General features: G+C 34.8%; 1 protein-coding gene and 1 long non-coding RNA gene across 4 annotated transcripts; one reads left to right on the forward strand and one right to left on the reverse strand.

Annotated features, from left to right (window-relative positions):
- Positions 1-7,662: 7,662 nt before the first annotated feature.
- On the reverse strand, positions 7,663-9,281 carry LOC140015494 (uncharacterized). The gene is made up of 2 exons (XR_011822128.1): positions 8,180-9,281; positions 7,663-8,040 (listed from the first exon to the last, which is right to left on the reverse strand). It is a non-coding gene; the product is annotated as an uncharacterized lncRNA (long non-coding RNA).
- A 5,613-nt stretch (positions 9,282-14,894) lies between these two features.
- Positions 14,895-21,739, forward strand: LOC113711703 (putative late blight resistance protein homolog R1A-10). 3 transcript variants are annotated; one of them, XR_003453141.2, is made up of 4 exons: positions 14,897-15,493; positions 18,704-20,941; positions 21,031-21,088; positions 21,242-21,739. XR_003453141.2 is itself a non-coding variant. In XM_072067616.1 (3 exons), the coding sequence occupies exons 1-2, from the start codon at positions 15,038-15,040 to the stop codon at positions 20,900-20,902; spliced, it is 2,655 nt and encodes an 884-aa protein (XP_071923717.1). In that variant the 5' UTR covers positions 14,895-15,037; the 3' UTR covers positions 20,903-20,941; positions 21,242-21,739. The 3 variants fall into 3 exon arrangements, 2 of the variants coding, with proteins under 2 accessions (XP_071923717.1, XP_027090671.1); XM_072067616.1 differs by lacking the exon at positions 21,031-21,088 and having other exon boundaries at positions 14,895-15,493; XM_027234870.2 differs by having other exon boundaries at positions 21,031-21,739.
- Positions 21,740-26,638: the final 4,899 nt, after the last annotated feature.

Consider the following 26,638-nt stretch of genomic DNA (forward strand, 5'->3'; position numbering starts at 1 on the left):
GAGATGCTTCAACTCTCCTACAGGACAGTTGAAGCCTTGTGCCTGTGCAGCAATGTCGTTTGTATTTGTCGGCCTCGATCATGGTGTAGATACTTCCATGCCATGCTATACGTAACTTTGTTGTTTTTCCCACATTTTTTTTTTTGTTTCCCTAGAATTTTCACTAACAGCAAATTTGGTATGTAATTTCATTCACTTTCAACAAGACAATTGACAAAATTGAATTCATCATTTTTTTTAAATCACGCGCGTGAAAGTGATGGGGGTTAGACATAAAATCCGACCTATTTATTAAAAAAAAAAAATTCAAAGAGTACATAATAAAGGGGATATACCCTTTAATTTTATAAACTGAAAATTTGACAAACTTTGAAATAAGCTCAACATGCTCCACATTTGTGATACCACGAAGGTGTTTGAGTTTTTCACTTGAAATCTTGTCACATTCGCATTGTTTTGCCAAATTTTGAATTCTCCATTCGCCTTAGTGAACAATCCCAAATTTCGCCAAATATTGTATTTTGCTTAATTTCTCTTTCTTGGAATTTAAAATATTTCTGTCTCTTTTACCAAGTCTTAGTGAACAGTCGCATAAAACAGAAAACTGGCTATATACCAAAAATGAGCAACTTTGTGTCCGAAGACTCCAAACCAGTACCACTTGCTTGAATTCCACTGTTTTTCGTAAACATATTTTGCAATTATTTTTTCAATTTCACATCCAAATTTATAGGCTTCAGTTATTTTTTTTGGAAAACCCCTTAAAACACCTCATGTCGCTGGCGCTAATTGCATGCTTGCATAGTATATGCTAGGACTCTAAGTATCCTACTGCAGAAAGGCCGGCTTAATGTAATAATAAGCCATGGGGTAATAATTAAGTAAAAATTTCTTTGTTTAGTCTTAATCTACTACCGAATTGGCAGCAGGTGTAGAATATTATTTCAAATGAGTGTTTGGATACCAAAATTATTCCAAATAATATTTCGCTTGCATCACAAACACATTTCCCAACTTAACTTTTTATATTCCCAATCACCTTTTTATCTCACATACATCATATCACAAAAAGTGCTACAGTAATTATTTCAAATAATACACTATCCAAACAGTACTACTAGTGTACTCTATCTAAACACATTCAATATCAGAAAATGACTCGAAGGAGGCAAATCAAGTTTGGCTAAAGGATCCAGGGCATTTGTCTAAGATTCGAATCGTCATAGTGGAGAGGTATTGCATATGACAATGTCACAAGTAGTGAGAATAAATCCTTAAGAATGGTGTTAATCACGTCTCAAAATCATTTATTCAACCCGTAATTGCTTTTTGTACTTGTCAGTAATGCGTGTAGCATTGACGGCAACAATAATATACAACCAACTATAGTGAATGTATGCAACTAGGAAATTTTCAAACACTAATGCGGTAATCAATTTGCTCTTGGCTTTGCCTGGTGCTAACTATTGAAAATACTACGCGGAGTACCACACTGGGATATGAATTCAGAGGAAAGAATGCCTTTGTAGAACCCAAAAATTCCAACAAAAAGTTATAAGAGATAAATTTCATAAAATTGATATATATGGAAAAATAATTTACTCATATAAAAATATGTATGGGAGTAGAGGAATAAATTAAGAATATAATATCAGTAATATTGTAAGAACAAATCTATCAAACTTTCACTCCTCACTCTTCTCAACAAATAACAATAATAAAACTCTCTATTTGTAAACTAGATGACTTGATAAACAAAACTTAACAATTACAATAAATTACCTAACACGATATTAGTTCCTAAATAATAAAGCTACAATAATTTGACTCCAATAAACCTATTTATTAAAAACTTGACTTGACTAAAATATTACTACTGGATAATAACATAGAAACTTTATTTTGTAAACTTAATTAATATGCTAATATTGGTTCTCTTAAATTAGGCACTGTTTAACACAATCATGAATAATAATCTTCCTTGCAAATTCTAGCAGCATCACTTTCTACTTCAACTTCAAAAACTTTTCTCGTTAAAATAATACATACTTCTAGATAGACTATTTTTGTCGTATAATTTGATGTTAATTCATTGATAACTCATCATTCTACTATTGTAATAATCACAATTTAACAACATGATTTTTCTTCAATATCTGTCTTTATAATAATTTTCGGATCAATCTTATGATCAAATTTTCATCGACTAGATACTTTAGGACCAACTTTATTGTCTAATTCAATCAAGTCCATTACTTCTTATGTAAGTGCTAGTTTTGACAGTGGAAACTATCCAAGATTAATCTCATAGTTGGACAATTCTTCAATGTTTGTAGAAAACCTCAGAATCAATTTTTCGAACCTATGGCTCTGATACTAGATGTAGAGTCCAAAATTTCATCAAAAAATTATAGGAGATAAATTTCATAAAATCAATATATATGGAGAAGCAACATATATATACATGAAAATATGTGTAAGAGAAGAGGAATAAAAATCTATCGAACTTTCACTCCTCACCGTTCTCAACTTATGACTATAATAAGATTTCTACATAGCTTAGATGACTTGGTAAATAAGTCTTGGCAATCACAATAAATTACATAACACAGTATTAGTTCTTAAATATTAAAACAACTATAATTTGACTCCAATAAAAATATTTAAAATCTGACTTGACTAAAATACTACTACTAAATAATAACATGAAAATTTTTATTTTTTAATCTTAATTTAATATGCCAACAACTCTCAATAGCAAATATCATAAGAAAGAAGAAAAGTCACGACTTTCTGAATAGATGGCTTGTGAAACATGTTACAAGTTTAGAGGTGCTTATAACTATTGCAATATGCCAATAACAATAACTAACATTAGAGGGACATAACGTACTCCCAGATATGGATGACATCACAATTGCACGAATACGCCTTTACATCACATTTTACTCTTGGTAAGATTTTCCTTCTCTCCTAAGGTTTTATGAAAGAGTCCTAGATAGATTTGCAACAACAATTGATTAAAAAATTGAATAGAAAATATTCTATCATAAGCTAAAGAATCAAATTACACTATACATATATATATACGTGTATGTATTATGTATGTGTGTGTATACATATCTAAGAGTTGTTACATTTGGATTAATATAATCACGTGTAAAGTACGTGAACTATACATGTATCAATCTTCTAGGAGAATCAAGTGGACATCTACATTAATTCCTTTAGTTATTTTCATAACACCTCTCCTTGGATGTCCACTACACAAAGAATATGGCTCGTTAAAACCTTAATAGGGAAAAAATTAGCGAAAAAATTCTAATGAAAGCAAAAGAGTTCACTATTCTTATGTATTAATTTCTTCCCCTGATTCAAACATTATTTAAGATCTTTTAACTGATGTATTCCAATAGTTTTCACCAATTTCTCAAATATTGCAATTGGTAATACCTTGGTAAATAAACGTGCCAAATTATCGCTTGATCAGATTAATTTATTGCATATCAATCTCACAATTCTTTTGCAAATCATGAGTAAAGAAAAATTTTGAAAAAACATATTTTGTCATATCTCCTTAATATATCCTTCCATTAATTGAGCTATATAAGCTACATTGTCGCCATACAATATTGTTCGAGGTTTTTCCTTCAGGGGGATAACCGACAATTCTTTTGGATATACTGGGTCACTGAATAATACAAAAGTCATGCTATCGAATGAATTGAACTAATAAACCAAAATATATAGTGATTGAATAATTAGTAATCAAAGTCCATCAGGTCTTCAAATCAATAATTGTCTTCCGAAGAAGATGATTGTGCCCTTTGTGGTTAATATCAGTTCGTAGGATAGAGTAGAAAAAAATTTCTTGCGCAAATAATCAGTGTTCATGAGCGTGGCTGCCAAGAAATGTAACGCGTTTGCTCTATTTTTCTATCTCGTTGAATTATTTTGAACACATGATTAATTAATAGTAGGTGAACTGGCGTGGTCCCAAAATACAAATAAAATTACTAGGATGATTTCCTCAGCTCTCTGAAGATGCTGTAAGAGCAAACCAAAGTTTTAACACGTCAGCTTATGCAAGAACATGAGTTCATTTGATGGATGAATTAATAAACCAAATTACAATGACTGAATCAACAAACCAACAAATATCTTTCACTTTTTTCAAACAATAGATCTGGTTGCGAGACCAAATCGGAATCAAATCTAGGTGGAAGAGGCAGGTGGGGTGTAGTGAGAGATGGGTGGGGTGGCAGCAGAAGGGAGGAAGAAGGAGGAAGGGAGTTAGGAGAAGAGAGGAAGAAAGGAAGGAAAAGAAAGAGAGAGAGGGTGGCAGGTGATTGTGAGGAAGGGGTGACGAATGAGAAGGAGGGGGAACAGAGGGAAAGGAGAGGTGGCGAAAGTGGTAGTAGGCAGCGGAGCTGGCTGCAGCAATGTTTGGCTGAGGTGGGGGCGGGGACGATGGAAGTGGAAATGATTAGAGAAGGGTGTGGTAGAAGTGGAAAATGAATGTGCTTTTGGGTATTTTGAGGTATATCATTTAATAAAATTTTGAGTGTTTTAACATGTTATTGTAATTAAAGTTTTAAAAAAAAAACTTTGTTCATTAAATATCCGTAAAAAAAACTCTTATTGAAGTTGACAAAGAATCTTGTAACTCATTTCAACTTTTACCCTTGATGCATCTTTACAAAGGAGGAACTTTGAGTATTGCTAAGGGCCCCACTTACTCATTATTACATATGCTGGGCAAATATGCTCAAATAGAGCGTGACTGCCACTAATATTTAGACGAGTCAGGAGAAAACCAGCAGATTCCCCATCTCATGAATATTTAGGCGTAAGAGATAATACATTGGCCCCAATCGTTAGTTTCAAATGATTAGATGCTTTTAAACTTGCATATTTTCCCATCAATGAGAGAAGGTTAGAAATGGAAAGCAAACAAAATTCCTTCACTCTTTGACCACTGGTGATAAAAATAAGGGTTGGTGTCAAAGACCGTCTCTTAGATTTAAAAAATATCATCAACCTCCCTTGTTAGGTTGATTGGACCGGGAGTCCCCCTTAGATGCCACGAATTGTCCAATATGCCCTCAAGTGTCAAAGAATTATTTAGCTACAAAATTGAAGGGAAAAATTCTTCTCAACAAATTAATGAAATAGCCAGTGAGGAAGAGTTGGTGCACTTTTAACACCCTATATATAGCAAAGGCTGATTTTATGCTTACAATAAGTATTTGTGGTTCTAGAAAATTTTCCTTTTTTTGTGTAGAAAGTTCTATTTTCTATTTTCTCTGTAAATCCAAGAATTAGGAAGGAGCATTTAAAGTAAAGAGAGGCCAAATTCTTCCTCTTGAGCAATCTTGTACAACTTGAAGTGAAGATGTGGTTGGCTTAACTCACCGAAGAAGAGGTTAAAAAAAGATATTTTCTTGGTAAAAAATGATAAAGCTATGTTGATGACATTCGTTGATTTGACGCTTGATTATGTCTAAAAATCTTGAACCAAGTTCCTCTAGTGTGCTGCATTAGATGGGATTTGAACCGCTGATATCAGGAGAGCTTTAAATAGGCTCTCTGTGATCATTGAACCAAAATCCAATCATTATCATTACTATATATAAAAAGTATCATATGTCTTGGTATTTTGGACTGTAACTGTAAGTATTCTTGTGATTTTAGTTTTTATTATTCAAATTATGCTCTTATTAATTAATGATTAAAGTTTCATATTATGCTCTTTTTAATTTGTTATGATGATTAAAATTCATTATATCATGTCTATTGATTTAGAAGAAAATAATAGTTGATGACAAGATAGAACGTTAAGCATTAGAGACTAAGCATGATTTGATCTTAGTTTTTTATTTGTCCAATATACCATTCTCCCTAATAATTAGACTTATTGTATTTTAATAATAACAATAATTGTAGCAGCTAGGAAAAAAATTGTAATCTTAATTAAATTTGAATAATGAAAACAATAAACAAAATATAACTCCAAACCAATGTCTACATTCTATTTTGAGTTTTTTTATTTCAATTAAAAATTATTGATTGGTTATGGCCTAATTAAATTTTTAAATCTTCAAAAATATTACTATTGATACCAAAACAATGTGCTCTTAAGACAATAGAATCTTTATCATTTGTACTTTAAGTTAGATTTTGCCCAAAAAAATAAAAAATTAAAAAAAGTCAATTATCTCTACCAATGAAATCTCAATTCTCGAAAATGGAACAGTAACATGGAAAAAATTTATATATGGTGATTCATTTAGACTCTACTGTTAACAGAAATAACATACAAAATAATACAAATATTTCAATTTCAAAGAATGTACATCACTTCATTTTTTAAAAAATGGTGCATACAACTTCATATTGAGAATTTCAAATTCAACTTACGTAACATGAAAACTAATAATGGTAAAATATGCAACCAATATTTATACAAACAATCATTTTTATTTTATTTTATTTTTTCTTTCCTACCCCTCCCCACACACTTGCCATCCCCAACTATTACACATAGGATCCGAATTCTGAACTGAAAATAACTCTAAGAACCCTACCCTAGTCATTGAGCCAACCCCAGTGATTGGCAAATAATTAACTTTTGCTTAGCATACAAATTTAGGTCATCCATAAAAGAAAAATAAAAATTGTTGACAGGTTGTCGATGTCTGTGCAATAATAAAAATAAACCTAATTGCCAATTAAAATAATCAAAACCCAATTCCAAGTACTGCAGCAAGGACTCTAAGTGTGTAATGGGTTACTTGATTCATCCTGTTCGCGAAGAGTTTGCTTGATCCGATATACCCGAATGGGATGGCTTTTTCACAAATAATTATTAATTTGTAAACAAGGCAAGTAGGGTCGTATCTTCACAGATTGAGAATATTTGTCTCTTTTGAAATCCAAGTAACACGGAGGGTGTTTTTGTATGAAGGATGACAATTAAAGGGGTTCAAATTAAAATAAATAGCTAACTAGAAATTAAACAACAATTCGCTAAAATCAGAGTAATAATAATTAAAGGTCTAGCCAAGAAATAACTTCAGCAACGGTTCACCTAATTGATCATCGATGCACAAACAATTCCAATTATTTACTAATAAATAGGTTATAACTGCCAAACAAGGGATGACAGTCAACCCCTCCTTACTGTATCGGTGATTAAGGTACGCCTGTTAATCACTGCTCTAACTGAGAAATAATCCTAGGTATGCCCATAAGATTTAATTTCCCAATTGCCTTACGTGTTGAGGAACCCTACTCTAACCAAATAACGCACTATCAAGGTTATTTTAGATTAGCCTGCGTATTCCCCTGACACAAACCTAATCATGTCAGTTGTCACTATTTCGAGGCAATTAAACAATTACGGATTTAATACCCCAATTGACAATAAATTATTAAATCAACTCATTATCCGGATCCAAGACAATCAATCAATTAAATAACCATAAGCACTGCAATCAGGGAATATGCAAATACCAATAAATAAGAGGAAAAGATAAAATTAAGTCGATCTCACAATTTTTAGGTGAACCAAAGCCTCCGTTGTTTCTTGATTAGAAAAGGGAATTTAGTTCATCCCAGATACGAAAGACCCACACAAAGGTGAAGCATCAGTCGCGGCCATTGTCTCGAAATTTGGGAAAATTCAATTCGTTTGAGCAATCAAGGAAAACGAAGCTACAGAGGAAAATTCAATGCTTCCACTTTGTCCTAACATCCAAGGGAAGAAAACTACTAAAAGACAAAAGGAAAAGTCAAAGACAGCAACTCCAAGTAATGCTAATTGTCTGCTATCTAGTATCTAGTTCCTACTACTATTGTGCGGCGTCCACCAGGGAGAAGAAGAAGACTCCAGCCCTTTCTTTTGAATGCTGTCTTCGGCCAAATTACCAAAAAGGGTCGTGTCTTGATATTCCAAAAATATCCCTGGATGCCTGCTACTTGAACTCTTTCCTGATGACTGCCAAATTGGCACTTGTTATGGTATTTTTGTTCTACTCCCTGTAATAAGTGCAAATTTCCAAAAGTGAGTAGAATCTGACAATTAATCCACATTGGGTCAGGTAATAAGGGAAATTAATTATAAAATAAACGATAAATTACAGCCTGTCAATTCCCTCCACACCTAAACCATACTTACCGTCAAGCATGATAACAGCAAACAAACACCAATATTTGATAATGGCTATTGCTCCATCTCCCATGTTGCCAAGATACCAAGAAAAAAATATATCAAGCATCAGTGATCAAGATCCAAGAGCCATCACCGCGGTTAGCTTTTAAGCCACAAACTCCTCCAATTTCAGGTTAACTAATCTAAGAAAAACGAATGATCGCTCAATATTATCAGCAAATGGTCCAACTATTAACCAAAATCTCAACATTAAATTCACAAATCGGCAAGCTGACTCTTTCACACACTAACACAATCTTTACCTTTTTATCACTTTTTCTATTTTTCTCTTTTTTTTCTTTTTTTTTTAATAGTAACACAAGACTTAGTCTCCAGCCATTGGAGCCTTTTGACGCGAACTCCAATATTTGCCAGATGGAAGAGTCCGATTACTCAGCTCCTACCGCCACGCGACCACGTACGCATAGCATTTACTATTTTTTGACGCGAGAATCGACACATTTGGTGAAAATCCCCGATTACTCAGCAGTAATAACTAGCGGAGCACAGTCAACTTTTATTCACAACCAGACAACAAAATAACTCAAGATATCACAAAAGATAACAGCAGCTAGCTTCATTTCTTCAAACATGGAGAACTAAAGTTAATAATTGGACAAATTCACATGAAAAATGCCAACAATCATTCCCTATGCCTAAAAAAGTTAACCAAAAATTAGAACAGTCAAACAATCACCGATATTCACCAACAAATCTCTTTCACTTTTTTCAAACAATAGATCTGGTTGCGAAACCAAATCGGAATCAAATCTAGGTGGAAGAGGCAGGTGGGGTGCAGTGAGAGATGAGTTGGGTGGCAGCAGAAGGAAGGAAGAAGGAGGAAGGGAGTTAGGAGAAGAGAGGAAGAAAGGAAGGAAAAGAAAAAGAGAGAGGGTGGTAGGTGATTGTGAGAGGGGGTGACGAATGAGGAGGGGGGGAATAGAGGGAAAGGAGAGGTGGCGAAAGTGGTAGTAGGCAGCGGAGATGGCTGCAACAATGGTTGGATGAGGTAGGGGCGGCGACAGTGGAAGTGGAAATGATTAGAGAAGGATGTGGTCGAAGTGGAAAATGAATGTGCTTTTGGGTATTTTGGGGGTACATTATTGTAGTTAAAGTTTATTAAATATCTGTAAAAAAATTCTTATTGAATTTGACAAAGAATCTTGTAACGCATTTCAACTTTTACCCTTGATGCATCTTTTCAAAGGAGGAACTTTAAATATTGCTAAGGGTCCCACTTACTCATTATTACATTTTCTTTTGTCGCAACAATAGAATTATCGAAGAAAGTCAATTAAAACTGCCACATGAAGTGGCAATTGGTGGGAGACAATGATTGAACTCTTGACCTCCCACCCTACCAAAACTAGGACTAGTGGTAACCACCAGGCCAAAGGCCTAGTGGCTCTTACTCATTATTACATATGTTCGGCAAATATGCTCAAATAATGCATGACTACCACTAATATTTAGATGAGTCAGGAGAGAGCTAGCAGATTCCCCATCTCATGAATATTTAGGCGTAAGAGATAATACATTGGCCCCAATCGTAGTTTCAAATGATCAGATGCTTTTAAACTTGCATATTTTCCCATCAATGAGAGAAGGTTAGAAATGGAAAGCAAACAAAATTCCTTCACTCTTCAACCACTGGGGATTGGTGTCAAACACGTCCCTTAGATTTAAAAAATATCATCAACCTCCCTTGTTAGGTTGATTGGATCAGGAGTCCCCCTTAGATGCCACGAATTGTCCAATATGCCCTCAAGCGTCTAAGAATTATTTAGCTACAAAATTGAAGGGAAAAATTCTTCTCAGCAAATTAATGAAATAGCCAGTGAGGAAGAGTTGGTGCACTTTTAACACCCTATAGACAACAAAGGCAGATTTTATGCTTACAATAAGTATTTGTGGTTCTAGAAATTCTTCCTTTTTTTGTGTAGAAAGTTCTATCTTCTATTTTCTCTGTAAATCCAAGAATTAAGAAGGAGCATTTAAAGTAAAGAGAGGCCAAATTCTTCCTCTTGAGCAATCTTGTGCAACTTGAAGTGAAGATGTGGTTGGCTTAACTCACCGAAGAAGAGGTTAAAAAAAGATATTTTCTTGGTAAAAAATGATAAAACAATATGTTGATGACATTCGTTGATTTAACGATTGATTATGTCTAAAAATCTTGAACCAAGTTCTAGTCTGATGCAGTAGATGGAATTTGAACCGCTGATATCGTGAGAGTTTTAAACAGGTTCTCCATGATCATTGAACCAAGATCCAATCTTTATTATTACTACTAGGGGTGATCCCCGTGCGATGCGCGGGCGCCGAGGGATTTTTTTTTTTCTATATTGTTGTGCTGAGGAACTGAGTGAGACACTCTTAACAAACGATAAAAGAGCCGTGATATTAAAAAGAAAGCATAGAACCAAATCTAAAATTGGTGAGGAAACTTGCAGGGATAAGAAGCAGTAAATGAAGTTGCAGAGATAAGAAGCAGGAAACGAGAAACTTTGCACGGATAAGAAGTACCAAACGAAGTCGCAGGAATAAAAAATAGCAAATGAAGCTAGAAATAGAGAAAAGAAAGAAAATGCATATTGTTTAAGAGCTACAAAGAAGAAAATGCAAGATGATGAAGAAAATGCAAGATGAACAACAAAGAAACCACAAACAACGTTTATATTTATATTGCTTCAAAAGAACCTCGTGAAACTATAGCTGGAGCGGTAACGCACAAACAGAAAGTGGTGGCACAAATTATATATCAAATGTACAATTATACCCGTGACTATGATGCATTGGTTGCAAAGAAAACAAACATCTGCAAGGATAATAAAGTCATTATATTCTGTGATTGCTGTATTGCTGTAGGCCGGTAAAATAAGGATTTGAATGGGTTATCTTCTTTGACACAAGCAGAAACCAGACGTCGCAAAACTAAAGCTCCACCTGCAACGCACAAAAACAATGTGGCGGTACAAATGGGATTTTAAAGATATCAGATGTACAATTGCACCCATGACTATGATGCTTTAGATGCACAAAAAGCAAGCATCTGGAAGGGCAATAAGGTGATTATATTAATGTTTGATTGCTGTATTGCTGTAGTCCTGTAAAACAAGGATATTAATGGGTTATGGCATCAAAGTACCATCTATCTATATGAATTTTCTAGAGCAGAGGAACAAATGATGCTTCCCTCTGCATAATAAGCTACTTATCCCTAGATTTTCAATTTTTTTCTCACCTACAAAGTAGATGAAAATGCAAGGCGAAAAGTGCGCCAAACAGTAAACTTCAACTGCTTCTTATATATGTGTATAGATATATAAAAAGTATCATATGTCTTGGTATTTTGGAACGTAAGTGTAAGTATTCTTGTGATTTTAGTTTTTATTATTCAAATTATGCTCTTATTAATTAATGATTGAAGTTTCATATTCTGCTCTTTTTAATTTGTTATGATGATTAAAATTCATTATATCATGTCTATTGATTTAGAAGAAAATAATAGTTGATGACAAGATAGAACGTTAAGCATTAGAGACTAAACATGATTTGATCTTAGTTTTTTATTTGTCCAATGTACCATTCTCCCTAATAATTAGATTTATTGTATTTTAATAATAACAATAATTGTAGCAGCTAGGAAAAAAATTTTAATCTTAATTAAATTTGAATTATGAAAACAATAAACAAAATATAACTCCAAACCAATGTGTTTTTTTGCATTCTATTTTGAGTTTTTTTTGTTTCAATTAAAAATTATTGATTAGTTATAGCCTAATTAAATTTTTAAATCTTCAAAAATATTACTATTGATACCAAAACAAGGTGCCCTTAGGACAATAGAATCTTTATCATTTGTACTTTAAGTTAGATTTTGCCCAAAAAATAAAAAATAAAAGAAAATTAAAAAACTCAATTAAAAAATTACACTTCCCTCCCCTTGAATGACATATTTGATAACTATTTTAGTCCCTGTCAGTAAAAGCTTTCTTAAAATTTGAGAAAAAGTGCTAATACATAATTTTGTACCAAATTTGGCCTCATTATATGTAGGAGAAAACATGTATCGTTTTTTTATGAAATTAGCAAAAGAAAAAAACTGTAAGATAAGTACAATAGTAGCCTTAAAAAGCATAAGCAACAATATTTGCCAATATGTTCAGTTATAACCTATTCAAGTGCATACTAAGCAATTCAAGCCACAAAAAAACCATCTCAACAGTTTCAAAGATGGTTAGGACTGAATACTTTGCACATGTAGCTTGTTCAATGCAAAAAAGAACTACTATGTATGCTAAGCAATCCACCAAACACAAAAACACCATCTCAAACTACTTGTTCAGATGGTGAGGACGGAGGATTGCCTAGAGACCATACACTAACAATGCGGAAGCACGATATAAGGATTTTTAAACGGGTGGTAATTCAAATTGAGCAGCTCATACATCCTTACAACAAATGTGTACTATTATGTTATTGCTCATATGAGTCACATGCATAATATTATATTCTGTGTTATAAGGATGTACAAGTTATTCAATTTGAATTACAATCCATTTAAAAATTCTTATATTATTTCGGACGGTTGTCACTAACAACCACCCGTTCCCCTGCTCCCTAACAATGCTTATACTCTCGTACAATTTTTTCAGGCCAATTTAGATATTTGGAAGCGATCGATGGTGGCATTTGGTCAGATCTATCTAAAAAGGGAGGGGAGTGTAATTTTTAATATTGAAGGGTATTTAAATGTAATTGTTAGAAACCTTGAGGGAGGTTTCTGAAATTATCACTTTATGATATTATAATGGGAAAATCGTCCAAAACGTCCCTCACATTTTATAAAATGACTTTTTTCGTCCCTTACTTTTAAAAGTGTAATTTTATGTCCCTTACATATTAACATCGGTCAAATTTAGTCCCTAACTAGGTTTCCGATCATTTTTTGGCCGGAATCCATCATGTGCAAGGCACATGATTATTTTTTAAGGGTAAATTTGTCAAATTATATTTTACATAATCTAATATATAGTCCTCCACATTTTATAAAACAAATTTTTTCGTCCCTTACATTTTATAAAATGATTTTTTCATCCCTCACATTTCACAAAATGAATTTCTCCATCCCTCACATTTCAAAAAATGAATATTTCCATCCCTCACTAATTATGTGTGTAAGGGAAACCCTAAAAAAAAAACATGTGTGTGAATACATTTTGTTTAAACACATGTATATGTCTATTTGATTTTGCTTAATAATACGAATAGCATAAATATATGTATGTGTCTTTTTTATTTCACTTAACAATATAAATATCATATATTATACGTGATCATTTGATTTCATCTAGTATTAGTTAGTAAAAAATCTTGTATTTATTGTCAAGTTGGCCAATGAAGCTATTTCGGTCAAAATACAATAATAATATGCAAATTAAGATTCTATTGGTAAATATTAGTCATAATCATACAAAAAGAGAAGATAGCCCACAAGTTGGGTCCAATTACATGTGTTTATGCTATTATTATTAAACAAAATCAAATAGACATATACATGTGTTTAAAAAAAATGTATTCACATACATAATTAGTGAGAAATGAAAAATTCATTTTTTGAAATGTGAGAGATGGAGAAATTCGTTTTGTGAAATGTGAGGGATGAAAAAAATCATTTTATAAAATGTGAGAGACGAAAAAATTTATTTTATAAAATGTGAAGGACTATAGATCAGATTATGTAAAATAAAATTTGACAAATTTACCCTTCAAAAATGATCACGTGCCTTGCACATGATGGATTCCGGCCAAAAAATGATCGGAAACCTAGTTAGAGACTAAATTTGACCGATGTGAATATGTAAAGGATATAAAATTACACTTTTAAAAGTAAGGGACGAAAAAAGTTATTTTACAAAATATGAGGGACGTTTTGGACGATTTTCCCTATTATAATCACATGCATGCGACCTATTACCTCTGTTTTCAAACTCGGACCGGACCGGCCGGTCGAACCGGTTGAACCGGGAACCGGCCAGGTAGCCGGTCCGAGTCACATTAGAAAACCGGAAATTTAAAACCCGGTCAAAGCCGGTCAAAAACCGGGTTTGACCGGGTTTGACCGGGAAAAAACCGGTTTTTCCGGTTCAACAGTATTTTTTTAAAAAAAAAATTCAAACTTTTTAATATTATGTTTTGACCCCCTAAATTGTTAAAACTTATTGATATACCTCAAATATTTGATACTTTATAAATATTGTCCTAAAATTTGATGTTATTTTTCAATTAAATTCATAATTTTAATTCTAAACTTGTTAATATTTATTAAATAATATAAATTGCTACTTGATTGTTCTAATTTCTTTGTATTTTCTTGTTAAATATATTTGAAACATCAAATATATATGAATATGCCTTTATTAATATCAATATATTATTAGATATTATATATATAACATTTTAATTTTAAAATAATTTTTATTTATGACGTCATCCGGTTCGACCCCTATCGACCCCCGGTCGAACCCATTGACCCCTGACCCCTGACCTCGGCCGAGTCGCTATCCGGTCCGGTTCTGAAAACATAGCCTATTACTAGTGGTTCTTAAAAAAACAATTCTCCAAAAATGACAAAGCTACTGGGACAGTGGGACCCCACCTTAGCTGTGCGCTCTCCGGTTTGATCGATGAAGTCCACGTCAATCTAGTCAGTAAAAGTATTGTCCATATGAGTCAACTTTTCACAACTAGCTAGATCCTCTCCATATATGCATTGATCAAAAGAACCAATTTTCTTCTACAGAAATCATACCAAATTGGTGAGAGATGGATGCAGCTGTTGTAGGAGCTGTATTACAAGGTATCATACCATATTTGCTGCAGCTGATCGAAGAAAATCGGGAGGTGATCAGCAGCAATTACGACAAAATCGATGATCTGTCCAAAAACCTCCGTCTCTTGAATAAGTTCATGGTTAAGTACACTGAAGATCACTACAAAGACGACATCCTGATGGGGCTGGCGGATGAGATCAGGATGCGGGTATACGAAGTTGAAGATGTTCTGGAAACCTACGTCGTCGAAGAGTCACTGTACAGGAAAAGGAATGTCTTCCGTAAAGCGGTTGGCAGCATAAAACACCTAAGTGATCTTAAGAGCATCGGGAAAACCATCCAAGAGCTGAGTAAAAGGGTCGAGCAAACGCGGAGTGATAACAGGAGCTACGTCCCTATGTTGGTAGAAGGGGTCAAAAGAAATAATGCGATTTCTAAAGACAATCAGGTACGTACGTACAGCATAAATTAGTTGTTTTTTTTTTTTTGTGTTGGGGGGGGGGGGGGGGGAGCAAAAAGCTTAAATTGGTTACTACTACAATTTCACAATTAATTCTGCCTTCATTGTTTGGAAGAAAAATTATTCATACGAAGTTTTGGAAATTTATCAAAGCCATATATATCTATCTGGGTTCTTATAGATTTTTAATTGGCAAGACGTAACTATCTGTAAGGTTGGCAAAAGCCAAACCAGCAGCACTAACTATACGACTACCAATCACGACTCTCATCTATTTACAGCAACTGCAGCCAATATGCCAAATGATACTAAGTAAGAAAACAAAAACTCATGCCAGAAACGTGCACTGATCAAAATTCCAAGATATTCTAATAGCCCAATTAAGCTTTGTTGGCTTAATCTTTTTTCTCCAAGAAGTTATTGCTGCTTGAACTTCAGGAATGATGGATTGTGGGATGACGAAAGCAGGTTTCTCCCAACTAGCAAAAACTCTCATGTTGCGCTCTCTCCAAATATGATAGACAGAAGCTGCAAGAGACAATTGGATAATTTGATCAACAAACCTATCCCCCTTACAATGAAAGCTAAGCCAAGACAACAATAAAGGAACCAGAAGAACCACATGGCATGTGATCTGACATATGAACTCTAGGGAGAAAAGGAGGAGTGGCTTCAACCAGTCTCCTAATCTCAATATTTCTCCTCCTTCCAGCAGGCCATGCCCACTTGCCACCGACAATAATAGAAGATACTTAGCAGATAAAGAACTCTCACAAGCTGCAATAGTATGAGGTGAAACCATATCTAGCAAACATCCTCAGAAACACCTGTCATAAAAACCTCACATTTTTGCAAATTTGGCTTAAAACCAGAGAGTTCTTCAAAACTATGCAGTACCTATTTTATCACATTCATGGACTTATCAGTGGCAGCAGATAAGATAAACAGGTCATCAGCAAAACATAAATGGGAGAGTTGCAGTTTGTAACATTATGGGTGAAAATCGAAACCATATTCCTTAATTTTGAAATCCAACAAGGCAGCAAACACCTCCATCACAAGCAAAAACAGATCAGGGGATATAGGATCCTCTGGTCTAAGCTCTTTATTCACTTTTAAAGAATCCCACTAATGAACAATTGAGGTTTAAAGAGAATTGAGCTGTAGTGAAGCACTTTGATACCCAACTTCTAAAAAGATCAGGAAACCCCATAAATTCCATCACCCTCAGAACAAAATCCCATTTGACAGAATCATATGCCTTCATTAAGTCAATCTTCAAAGCCCATCTAGGTTTACCAGCATTCTTATGATGTCTTCTCATTAACTCATGCACAAGCAAAATATTCTCAGTGATTGATCTTCCTTTAATAATGGCACTGTGGTTTGCTCTTATCAAAGTTGGTAACACAGCTTTCAACATCTCTGTTAAGACATTTGAATAGCATTTATACAGTACATTGCAGCATGCTATAGGCCTAAAATCTTTCATAGATGAAGGAGTCTCAACCTTAGGGACTAAAACAAGAACGGTGGAATTGAGAGGATCCTACATATACTGATTCTGAAAACAAAATGGAACAGTCTCCACAAATTTACTTTCTACAGGACTCCAATTATTCACAAAAAAAATCGACAGTTTAGCCATCCACACTTGAGCAGTACCCTCCTTCATGCTAAACAATGCTTTCTTGATTTCTTCCTCAGTAACTGGAGCCATTAATAGAGCCACTTGATTACCTGTCAACATTTTAGCTACAACAGTTTGTAATAGCATATGGTGATACTCATTCAAAGGACAATCAGTAAAGAGGCATTTAAAAAACTCAATAGCTACCCTTTTGACATCTTCATAATCAGTTAAAACATTACCATGCTGATCATTAATTTTCGCAATCCTATTTCTAGCTTGATGTTGAATAATAGATTTGTTAAAAAATGAAATGTTTCAATCCCCTTCAACAAGGCACTTGATTCTAGATTTGTCTTGAACAAACTTCTGTTCCATAGTCTGCAATTCAGAATATTTAGAAATCTAGGTACTTTCAAGTTGCTGTAACTCATAGTTAAAGGGATTAGATTGTATGATATTCTGAACCTGATCCAATTTACTCTTAGCTTACAGAACTTTACTGTGGATGCCAGAGAAGTATTGCTGATTCAACTTTCTTAACTCAGATTTTTAACAGTACTAGCATAAGAGAATGTGCTTTGTATATTGCCTGATATCTTGCTTATGGTTCAGTTTAATTTAATAGTTATTGATTTGCAACATTGTTGTGTACGCATAAATTTTCAAGAGATGTAAAAAGAGGCACTTGAATCACAAATTTCAAGCTTTTCAGAAAGCTCATGAAGAACACGTTCCATATGATCACAATGAGCGTCAAAGGGATCTAGGCTATCATCAATATGATCTAGGCTATTGTGAAGCTTTCAGTGGCCATCCTGAGAGAAACCTTGCTTTGCTACTAACTAATGATGAGCAAACACATAGATCTAGGAAAGGTGTACACGAACTCCTTCTAAACCTCAAGGGCGATACACGATTTTTCCCCAAAATACAATATTCAATAAGGTTCCTAGTTTCGAGCACCCCTAAGAAACATGGTAAAAGCCAACAGCCCAAGGAGTTAATTTCATATAATTGTTGAAAGTCTGATGTCAATAAACCCCTATCTATGCTACAGTAGTCTAGATTAAAAGGAAACAAATAACTCTAGAACACGTAAAACTAGCTTGAAATTATGACACTGGCCGCCATAAGATCCAGCCCCGAATCCAGTACTCAAGAGAGCCAGATTTTGGGCTGAATTGAGTCAGTAGCACATAAAAAATCTCGGTCTAGTCCGATTCAAGATCCAGCGTGCCTCCTCATGCAATCCAGCATGGATTCATCTGAAATCTTGTCTGCAGGTTTCTTTTCTCTCGCATGATCTCATGCCTTGAACACAACTAGAATATAACAATAATAGTAGTAATAATAAAAAGTACTACACGAGACTAGGAAAACTACTGTAATTTAGAACCCAAAGCAATTTCTTGAGTAGTTTTCTTGAGATATGATGCCAGGCCTCGGACCTGGGCGGTCAATGTTCCATATCAGTAGTTATGTAGATGCATTAGTGTTTAAAGGTTAGTTTGACCTTGTCATTTGCATTCAACTGTCAGATAATTTCTTTATATGCATGCTACTAGCTTGAAGGCTATCCAGAGGCAGACAGAATCATTGGCTTTGAGGATGCAGCTGATCACGTATTGAAGCTTATTGACGTCAAATCTGAGGCAGAGGAGCAGAGCACATCCGGGGCAGCACAACAAAGTGAGTCAAAGCTAAAAGTAGTGTCAATTCATGGCATGCTTGGCCTAGGAAAGACAACACTTGCAAATAAGGTCTTGACTGACCAAAACATTGAATTTCAATTTCTTACTCGTATATTGGTTAGTGTTACAAAAAAATACGAGAAGAAAGAAGTGCTTCTTAGTATCCTAAGGTCATTGAAGATCAGTATTTCAGATCAGAACATGTCAGAGGCAGACTTAGTTAATAAGGTCCGAGAGGAATTGAAGTACAAGTATTTGGTTGTGGTGGATGATGTTTGGGAGGATGAACATTGGGACAATCTGAAGGGTGCTTTCCCAGACAATAACAATGGTAGTCGGGTGATAATAACTACTCGAGATGTGCGTGTTGCCCAATTTGTTTCACCAAAGTGTGAACCCTACCAATTGCGATTTATGAAATTACAAGAGGCTGAAGAATTACTAAGGATGAAGGTTTTTGAAGAAAACAAATGTCCAGACGAACTGAAACCCAATGAAAGGTTGATTCTGGAAAAGTGTGACGGGCTACCACTAGCAATAGTGGTGACAGGAGGTATCCTTAAAGCCAATCCAAAAGATGCAAATTGGTGGAAGGATGTGCTTGATGAAGTTCCTCCATTAGTTGATAAAAAAAAAGTGGAACGGATTGATCGTTACATAAGACTAAGCTATGATAACTTGCATCACGAGGTCAAACCGTGTTTTCTCTACCTTGGTGTCTTCCCTGAGAATTTGGAGATCCAAGTCTGGAAAGTGTTACAATTGTGGATCGCTGAAGGGTTTATTCCCCAACATGAGACAGCAAGTCTGGAGAGAATGGCAGAGCAATATTTCAGGGAGTTGGTTGATAGGAATTTATTGATTGTGGGAAAGAGAACTTTAAGCGGTAAGATAAAGACTTGTCGCATTCATGACACGCTGCGTGACTTCTGCAAGAAGACGGCCAAAGCAGAAGATCTTTTCCAAGCAATTCACAAGAATACCAATCCATCTTCCAGCCGTCGACTTTGTTGCATTAACTCTCAATTCTCGGAGTATATTCTTGGAGGACAGCCTGCTGATAAAGTCCGATCATTCTTGAGCTTTGGTCAGGATGAAACTAAGTATAATGAAGATCCCAACTCAAGTATATTTAAGCCCTTCAAACTACTCCGAGTGTTCGATATTTCATCCATATACATTAACTTCCCTGGTCGTTTCCCCACCAAACTACCCAACCTTGTTCTCCTAAAGTTCATTGCCATCAATTTCAACCTCAAAAACTTACCCAAGAGCATGTCTAGCTTGCATAACTTGGAAACCCTAATAGTTCACACAACGGAACCAACCCTTGATATACAAGCAGACATTTGGATGATGACAAAGCTAAGGCTTCTACACACTAATACCACCGCATTCTTGCCGAAGTGTCAGGATCAATCCTCCAGCATTGAATACTTACAAACTATGTCCACAATTTCACCTCACAGTCTGACGAAGGAAGTGTTTGGAAGGACTAAGAAACTCAAGAAGCTTGGTATAAGTGGGAGTTTAGGCACTCTTGTGAAGTCCAATGGTGATTCTGATTTGTTTGAATGTCTTTGCAAACTAAGCTCCCTTGAAAATTTGAAGTTACACAGTGATGAGTCCAAGCTGCATGCCCTTCCTCAACCAGACAAATTTCCAAAAAACCTTAAAACATTGAGTCTGCGTAAGACCGGTCTGGAATGGAATATTCATATGCGTATTCTCGGAGGGCTCCAGTCTCTTGAGGTTCTCAAGCTGAAGGATAAAGCTTTTGTAGGAGCGGAGTGGAAGACAGAAAAAGGGGGTTTTCGTTCTCTTAAAGTTTTGTTCATTGGAGATACAGATTTAGATAATTGGGAGGTTGAAGGAGATGATCTCCCAGAACTGAGATGCCTTATCCTCAAGCGTATCAAATCTCTTGAGCAGATGCCATCTGACTTTGAACACATGAAGAACCTCGAGAGGATTGACCTAGAGCGTACCAACAGGTGGCTGGTTAAATCTGCCAAGGACATTCAAAAATCAAGGCCACAAATTAAGCTTAGTGTTTATCCACCAGAAAAGTGATCGATAAGTAACGATGTTCTGTAAGTGCTTCTCTTACAGGTTAGTAAAACATTTCTACTGACACCATTGAATCTATTTCTTAAAGCAATATCATTATGCGTGAAACTGAAATTTAACCTGTTTTGCAGAATATCATGCTCACTTGCTTTTGTCTTCTGCTCCCTTGAATGAATTCTCAAAAAGGAGGTGCTGAAGCATCTATCTTCTTCATGTTTTCTTCTCTGTTCTGCCTTAATAAAGCCTTCTACCTAGCTCTGGCCAGCAACATTCAGATACTATATAAACTCTTTGAATTGTTTTTGTTTCAATATCTTTGATAATGTCAAATTTTCTTTTCAGCTAGTGTGTTGTGATGAAAATAAGGCCACGGATCTCTTGGCCAAATGTGTGCTAGAAGAACAAGGTGAGAAGGTATTTGTTTCTGCAAGGAATCTCAGCTGGATCACAACTAGAACCTCATATTTTCTTCCTGTTGAGAGGTTGGGTTTTAGTTCCATAGTCTTGCTTCCTTGTATTTTTAAGTTGGGGTGTGAACTTTGAATCTTGCTCTGATGTACTTTCTCCTTGTGTTAATTGAAGAAGTTGGTATTGTCTTTCTTTGGAAAGAAAGTATTACCCAACCAGTGAAGTTAAGTTCCATGTCTTTTGCTCTTCAGATTAACAATACTTTGCTTTCAAAGATTCAAGTGAGGTGGGATGATTGGATTTTCAGGACAGTTTGTTTTTCATCAAATGTTCATAGCAATCAACATCTCATCTATTCAACCACTTTGTTTCTGACAATATTCATCAGATATTCTGATTGTACGTCATCTATGCAACTGGGATTCTCTGTCATTCTTTCACCTTTACGTAATTTTATGCACAATGGTTCTTAAGCTTGATGTTGTTTTACCAAGTTGCAAAAATTTCTTGAGTTTTGTTAGACCATTTAGAAATTAGATCTGTCATTGGCTTCTACTATTCAAAATGCTAGCTAAGAAGTTTAATACCATGCACATGTAACATTCATCATGCACTGAACCATACCACATTATCTGTAATATTTCCTTTATAATACAGTTAGTATGACAGTTTATGAAATACGTGGGTCTATGATATACTTTTGATCCTCTCCAATCTGAGCAAACTTCAAATATTTCACGAAAGTGCATCAGTTTGCTAGTTGTTATAAATTAAAAAACTTACCTTGGTCATAATTCTTCTCTGTTCCTGCTGGTCTTGCAGCCTGAAGATTCCAAATTTGGATGTTTCAATTCGTCAGATCTTTATGGAATTTTCACCATGTCTGATATGATAGCATTCATTACTAAAGTTTTGAGTTCAAAGTAAAGCGGATTAGCCGAAGTAATGGGTAATTCGGCAACTTTGGACATTCATACGTGCTAAAGTTTTCTAACTTTAGAAAGTTTGTGTTCTGCTGCTCGTAGCACAATCAAATCCAAACTTCCGTCGCCCAACAACTGTTTGATGCCTTTTTTCTTGATAAAAACATGTCATTCATTAAATCTACACTAATGGCTGAAATTATAACAATCATACGTAGATACAAACAAATCTGAAGAACAAAATTAGATACTGCAGATTTGAAAAGTTAAGAGAATTTTACACTATGAAAATAAAAAAAATACTTAAAAAAATGTTATAGCCCTACGATCATCTATTTATGCAACTATTTCAAGGGAAAAAAAACTTTAAACCCCTTTAAAAATTGAACTCCTTTGATGGCCCTCCATATAAGGGTGGGTTGTAATTTGTAGTAAGTTAGTACCTTGATAATCAATATTTTTGTTGTACTATGCAAATCAGCTTGAAACCCAAAAGAATTTCGTAATATATTATGGATTGAGATGACCTTAGAGCCCTTTTAATGGATAAGAGTATTTTGAGAAAAAAATTAATTTAGGGATGTAAATGTCTTTTCATCCAAAAAAAGTTAGCAAATTCATGGATTCAATTAATTTAATCACTACAGCAAAATTTTCTAACATAAGATATTAAAGTGCTATAATATCTAGTTACAAAAAAGAACCTTGATGGCTGTAATGAAAAAATAATAGGTATGGGCCACATGTCGTTAGCCATAACTAGTTCAAGTTTTGCCCAAACCCATCATATTTTTTGTGAATTTAAATCGAAATTCAGACCCTGCCCATGCCTATAACGAGCTCCACTTTTATCTAATAAATATAAAATAACACTAGGGGGAGTGCCTGCGCACCGCGCGGGTGTTTGGTGCCTGTGGGAAGGAGGTTTTTTTGTTGAACAAACAATAGTACATTGTGAGAAGAAATAAAATTTAGTATGAAAAGATAAACGATATAATCAATCAATTCACACATCGTTACAATAAAACTGTGTCAAATTGAAGGTCGTTGATAATGCAGAAAGGCAGAGCAACACAGAAAACTAACCTTATTCCAAAATCCCCACCGAAAGCTTTTTCTTGCTGTTGCTCCAAATCTATAAGATTATAACCAACCCAGACCAATTGGGGTTAGGCAACGCGAAAAATGCTATCTTGCAGTTAGGCAACGCGATAAGAGTCACTAATTGTAGATACTAAGAACACACCAACAAAATTAAGGGAGGAACTGAAAAATTTGGGGGGGGGGGTGAAATCTAATCTCACGCTGAACCACCAGGAGTAGCTGGGACTGAAGAGCATTTTGAGTTGATTAGTATGAAGCCAGGTAGAATTATCTCAATCCTAAAATGCGAACAGGGAGAAACTGATAATCAACCGTTTAGGCATTAACATACCAACGGTTCGGCAATTGAATTTGGTGTAATTAATGACGAAATAATAGGTAATTTCAAAGTTGAGCTCGGATGGAAGAGAAAACGATGAGGCAAATCGTTCTAGACAAAGACAAAAAAGGAAAACTTAACTCCTGAAACTGAAAAGGGATAAAACTGACCAATGTTTGTGGCTCATAAATGCAGAATATAAATGATAGAGAAATGGGTTCCTACCATTGATAGAGAAATCGTTGGCTCATTTCCTAAATCCGATTGCCATTCAAACGTTTCAGACAAAACAACATCTCAAACGGTTATCTGTGGCTGAAAAGGGGAATTATTGGTAGTTAAGGGATATTCCGGTAATTACACCAACACACAAGCATATATGGGTTGTACAAAATGCAAAAACAGTTGCACACTAATTACACATTCCATCAATATCCAGATGGCTCATCAATGACAACTTTAAATGTATTAAAATGGGGTCATTTCAGTAAACATATCCAAATACATGCTTCCTTAACTTGTACCTAAAGTTTTTAAACTAATACACAACATTTCACATTCCCAAAAAGCCCCCACCTATGCAGTTGAAATTCAACCTATTCTTTGACCAAAACTCAATCTTATATAGTATAAGGATTTTAGCAACGCTTATAGCAGTTAATTTTTTTGAAGGATAATAGCAGTTAATTCAATCCATGTTACCACATAATAACGGCATGATATTCGTCGAAAAAAATTAACAAGGGGGCATGAGTGGACAAGAAAGAAGAAAAAAAAAAGAACGAAAATAAAAACTAATCCACACATATATTTCCAATATGATTAGAATCAAATTCAAAACCGAGGAAGAAGAGAAGGGTCACAGTATTCAATTTGTTTGAAGGGAGATTATTTGCCAAAGTTTATTTGATTGCATCATCAGCATATTTTTTGATCACATTTTTATCTCATATATATCATATAAAAAAGTGTTGAAGTATTTTTTTTTTCACAAAATTATCCCAAATAATCTACAACCCAAACACACTGTGCCTTCCTGGTGATGAGTTCCGGCAACAACGATAGCAACAACCATGAGCAAGCTCCTTCCCTCTTCAGCTCTTTATTCTTCTTCTTTTTCTTTTTTCTTTGTTTTTTAATATTTTCTTCTTTAATATTTTTGGTGGGATTTTTCTGATGGTGGTACCGTTTGAAGATTGTGCGGGAACGAATACAGTGGAAACTGGTGCTGCTACCTGCTACCTGCTAGTTGCTAACTATGCTTGATCTTTTTTGAACTTTTGCTTCTGGGGCTGTCTGGACTTCATCATGGGGGTTAAAAAATATGGGGAAAAAAGGGTAAAGAGCATAGTATTCAATGAATTTTCTTTAAAAAAAAATGTTATTTTGGTCATCGAAATTTGAAACTCTTTTTTTTTTTAATTCAAATTAGTCATTCAACTTTTATAAGTGTATCGTTTTTTGTCCATAAACTTTTTCCATCTCAAATTGGGTTATCTTATCATATTTAATAGATTTGGTAATAATGTCCTATTGTGTATTTTTTTTACTAATAAACACTTTTTTTTTCATTGCACTTGGACAGGGTTTGGCTGTGGATGAAGTTTTTGTAAGATCCATAATCGATTTTATACTTTCATTTCTTAGTTCTTACCTGCAATGCTTTTTAATGTTAATTTTGCTTTTGGAAAATGGTAATTTGATTAGATTTATGCATATCTGATTTCATCTGTATTTTCTGTTACATGTATTAATCTATTGTCATATAATTTTTAAATTTATAGCTTTCAATAAAAATATCCAGGAAATCCAGTGGGTACCAAGACCATATGGGTTGGGTATGATTTTTCTATTCAAACCTATTGGCATTTGCATCCGGGTCTGGGCCTTTATAAATTCAACGATACAATCGGTTTGAATTATTGACCACATACATTTACATTCCTATCATGAAGAAGGGAGGAAAAAACACACACGCACAAGCCCTAGCTTTCACCTTCCTCAGCTTCCCATGATTTTAAGTGCACGTTAAAATTTCTCTTTTTTGTCTTTCTAACGGTACAACATGCAATACAAACTCCAAATCATAGTTATTAAACCCGGTTCGACCCGACGGTTCAACCGATCAATCAGGTGAATCGGCCAATGAGCTGGGCTAGGTCGTTAATTAGATCGTTTCTGCAAGTGAACCGTTGACTTGTCAACGAACCGACGATTCAACCGGTCAATCCGGTGAACCGTCCGATTTTGTAGGGAATTTGGTTTACATGTGATCGGTCGAACCGTCGAGCCGGGTTGTTAATTAGATCATTTATGCAAGTGAACCGTTGACTTGTCAACGAACCGGCGGTTCAATCAGTCAATCCGATGAACCGTCCGATTTTGTAGGGAATCCGGTTTACAGGTAAAAAATTTTTAGAAGATGTTAGAGCAATGGTTCGACCTTATGTATATAAGCAAATGCAATCACCACTATACCAATGATAGTGAGACAATTGTGCATTTTATTTGATCTCAATTTTGGCCACTTATTATGCAAAGTAATGGGTTCCTGCTCATAGTTGGTATTTGTCTCAATTGCAGGCGATTGGTGTCAAGAGTGGTGAAAAGAGACCAATTTCCTGAAGATTATTCATTCCAGAGTGTGCCCATATCAGAGACCGCAGAGTTTATGTCCAAAAAGACGGACCGCGGGACTTATCTCTGGAAGCTCGCTACTATTTTTGGGATATGTGTTTTGAAGTTGCGTGGAATTAGGAAACATCTTCAGAGAATCTTTTTGGCAACAACTCAAGGAGAAAAATAAGGGAAGCTATCCTTCATAGATACAAACACTTGATTGGTTAAGGAGGCGGCGGCGGAAACACTTTAAATAGGTTCCTTGGATCTTTTGATCTTTTATCTTTTTTGATCTTTTTCTTTCCTTCTTAACATGAGTTAGAAACTAGCGGCTGTACCTTTTACTTTTTCATCAACAAAATTACA

This window comes from Coffea arabica, chromosome 10e, assembly GCF_036785885.1.
Source record: "Coffea arabica cultivar ET-39 chromosome 10e, Coffea Arabica ET-39 HiFi, whole genome shotgun sequence".
NCBI classification, from domain to species: Eukaryota; Viridiplantae; Streptophyta; class Magnoliopsida; order Gentianales; family Rubiaceae; genus Coffea; species Coffea arabica.